This window comes from Echinops telfairi, unplaced genomic scaffold (genome assembly GCF_000313985.2).
Source record: "Echinops telfairi isolate 266 unplaced genomic scaffold, ASM31398v2 ScPeMD7_23;HRSCAF=83, whole genome shotgun sequence".
In the NCBI taxonomy this organism is placed as follows: domain Eukaryota; kingdom Metazoa; phylum Chordata; class Mammalia; order Afrosoricida; family Tenrecidae; genus Echinops; species Echinops telfairi.
The window spans coordinates 120,565-123,597 of record NW_022103920.1 but is presented as its reverse complement, the minus strand read 5'-3'; the positions used below and the strand labels follow the sequence as shown (position 1 = coordinate 123,597).

At 62.1% G+C, this 3,033-nt stretch overlaps 1 protein-coding gene across 1 annotated transcript in view; it reads left to right on the top strand.

Moving 5' to 3' along the window:
• LOC101658411 (SCO-spondin) overlaps nucleotides 1–3,033 on the top strand; it is a 25,263-nt gene that overhangs the window by 11,222 nt on the left and 11,008 nt on the right. Inside the window, 10 exon segments of the mRNA XM_045288901.1 lie at nucleotides 72–200; nucleotides 288–379; nucleotides 454–532; nucleotides 535–672; nucleotides 797–808; nucleotides 811–948; nucleotides 1,063–1,137; nucleotides 1,140–1,199; nucleotides 1,280–1,456; nucleotides 1,495–1,651. Coding sequence (XP_045144836.1) covers nucleotides 72–200; nucleotides 288–379; nucleotides 454–532; nucleotides 535–672; nucleotides 797–808; nucleotides 811–948; nucleotides 1,063–1,137; nucleotides 1,140–1,199; nucleotides 1,280–1,456; nucleotides 1,495–1,651 — 1,057 coding nt within the window.

The window sequence follows — 3,033 nt, the reverse complement described above, 5'->3', positions numbered from 1 at the left end:
GGCTGGGGCCCCAGCTGCTTTACCCAGGCCTATCTGACCTCATGAGTCCAGACACCACTTGCCGCCCATAGGACCTCCTCAACTGGCCCCCTGCCCTGGCCTATTCCCCTGTAGCTTGGTTCCTGAACTGTGCCTGCCTCCTAACCGGCTTTGCAACAGGACCCAGGACTGTCCCCAGGGCGAGGATGAGCTGGGCTGTGGTAGGTCTGTGGGAGGCCAAGTCATCTCCAGGGTGCCTATGCCACCACTCCCCTCCTAACTGCCTCTTCTCCCTTCTCTCTCCCCAGAGGGGCTGCCAGTCCCTGAAGACCCCAATGGGACCGGGGTCCCCTGTCCTGAATATTCCTGCTCCAACTGGGCCTACATAGGGTTTCAGCTGGTGAGGTCACAGTAGTGGGAACAGGAAGCAGGGTTGGGAAGTGCCTGAAGAGCCCTGACCCCACCTCCTCGAAGGTGTGTGACTGTGCATCTGCAGGGAGCACAGGGCCCTCCCCAGAAGAGCAGGGCTGTGGGGCCTGGGGACCCTGGAGCCCAGGGGCACTTGCAGTCAGACTTGTGGGCCTGGGGTCCAAGGCCAGACCCGCCATTGCTCCCCAGCCCGCCCCCTGGTACTGCAGTACTGCTCTGGTCCCGAGCAGCAGTTTCAAGCCTGCTTCTCTGTAGCCTGCCCGGGTTAGAGGCCTGGAGGGCCCTGGAGAGGGGTGTCTTGGAGGGAAGCGCAAGGGAGGCATGGGTGGGGGGGGAAGCGGAGGGGGCGGGGTGGCCTAAGTTCTGCTGCCGGCCCTCCTCTTCACAGTGGATGGGGAATGGGACCCTGGTTAGCCTGGTTCCCCTGCCTGGAACCCTGTCAGGGCACCACAACCTGGCAGCGAAGGTGCCGCCCACCCCAGAATGGAGGCAGGAACTGTGCCCTGATGCCTGGGGGCTCTCAAGGCCCCTACCAGACCAGTGAGTACAGGCTGCAGGAGGGGAATAGGGGGCATGCAGGAGGGCAGGCAGGGCAGGGGGCTGTGCTTGTGGGGGAGTGGGGCCTTGCCTTAGACTGTTCTGGTTTCTGCTCAGAGCCCTGTGTAGAGGATGGCTGTCCCAATGCCACTTGCCCTGGGGAGCTGGCGTTTTGGCTCTGTGCTCCCTGCCCCCGACATGCCAGGACATCTCCAGCCAAGCCTCATGTCCTCCTGATCAACCTTGCAGCCCAAGTAAGACCTGGCCAAGAGTAGCAGCAGGGCCAGTTAGGGGCCGTCGCCAGAATAAGGAGACTCACCTGGGGCCTTTGCAGGTTGCTGGTGCTCCAAGGGGCAGGTGCTGGGCAGCGAGGGACGTTGTGTGTGGCCTAGGCACTGTCCCTGCCTGGTGAATGGTGCGTGCTACTGGTCTGGCCAGCACCTTGAGGTCAACTGCCAGCTCTGCATCTGCCAAGATGGGCGGCCCCGGTGCTGCTGGCCCAACCCAGACTGCACCTCCTCTCTGGGTGATTCCAGCACCTAATCCTTGGCACAGAGGACTGTGGCTGGTCGTCCTGGTCCCCGTGGGCTGAGTGCCTGGGCCCCTGCGGGAGCCATAGCATCCAGTGGTCTTTCCGGAGCCACACCAACCCACTCCTTGTGGGCCTCGGGCGCCAGTGCCAGGGCCTCTACTGAAAGGCCCGCAGGTATGTTCCCCCACCTTCCCAGCCTTCCCTGCCCCCCATGCCTGCCCCTTATGCCTGCCTCTCCTACTTCACGCCAGTGCCTCATGATCCACTGAGCCCCCAGATGCAGCAGCAGCAGCAGCAGCCTTGAGCTAGTAAAAATGCCTGCCGTTCTGTCTGACTCCTAGCATACCAGTGTGCTGTCCAGGCCATTTGAGCTGGCATCACTGAACAGGGGCTGTGTCAGACTGCCTGTCCGTCTGGCCAGTTTCGTTCCTTGGGGACAGATGTGCAGTGGGGCTACTCCCCGGGCAGAGCTGGGCTGGGGGACACTGCTTGGGAGCCTGTTCAGCAGGCCCGGGCCTTCTTAGGTGCCTGACCCAACCCTGTGTGGAGTGCGAGTGTGCCAGTGTCTGCAGAACCGCATTGTGAGCTGCTCCCCTTACTCTCCGCTGGGCAGCTGCCCCCATGTGAGTGGGGCGGAGGGAGGGCTGGGGTGGGGCAGCGGGCTGCTGGGCCAGCAGGGGCTCAGAACCCAGCAGAACACACCTGTTTGCAGGGCTGGGTTCTGGTGAACGGAGTGGGATCAGCCTGCTGCCACTGTGTCCTGTCTGGTGAGTGGCGCTGGGGGCCGGTAGAGGAGCCCCAAAGGGAAGAGGACAGGGCCTGAAGGTGAAACAGGGATGGGAGCGCTGGGGGGCTGGGGAATGAGGGCCAGACTGTGTGCCCTTTATGAAAGGGGCTCTGGTTGGGTGGTCCCAAGTGCTGTGTTGGGGTTTCCTCCTTCTCCACAGAGCAGAGGAGACACCGTGGACTTTCATGTTCCCCCAAGTGGAGTTCTAGAGGAGCAGGGTAACAGTGAAGGCTCACACACTGCTGTATCGTGGGCCCAGACTTGGTATCCTGAAAGAATGCCCAGTTCCTTCTCCTGCCCCCCGCTGGGGGGACAGACCAATATAGGCCTTCGTGCTTACTGTTGACTGCCCAAGGAGTGGTGGTTTCCCTCTGTGCTTCGCAGCTGTGCCCTGTCTGCCCACAGTCCTGAGCTCGGGTGGCCTTGCCTGTGCTCTCTAAAGTGGATGATATGAACTCCAGCTCATGCCTTGGGGGGAGACCCTTTCCCAGGGCCCCAGGAAGTCTTGGGACAGGAAGGGAACCTTCCAAGACATGAGGGCACCCATCTATGTTCCCCCCGCAGGAGATAACCAGACAGGCCATGCTATGTCCACTCTGCGTCCTGATCCTGGCCCCAGCTCACAGGTAGGACCCCTTCTGGCCACATGTCTTCTGCCTCCACCAGGAGGTAAGGGGATGAAGTTGAGGGCTGTAATCCAGTGGGAGGGGGGGAGAAGCAGGACATCTAGGGCACATGTTCTTGGGGCCACAGGAGCCCTGCCAGTAGA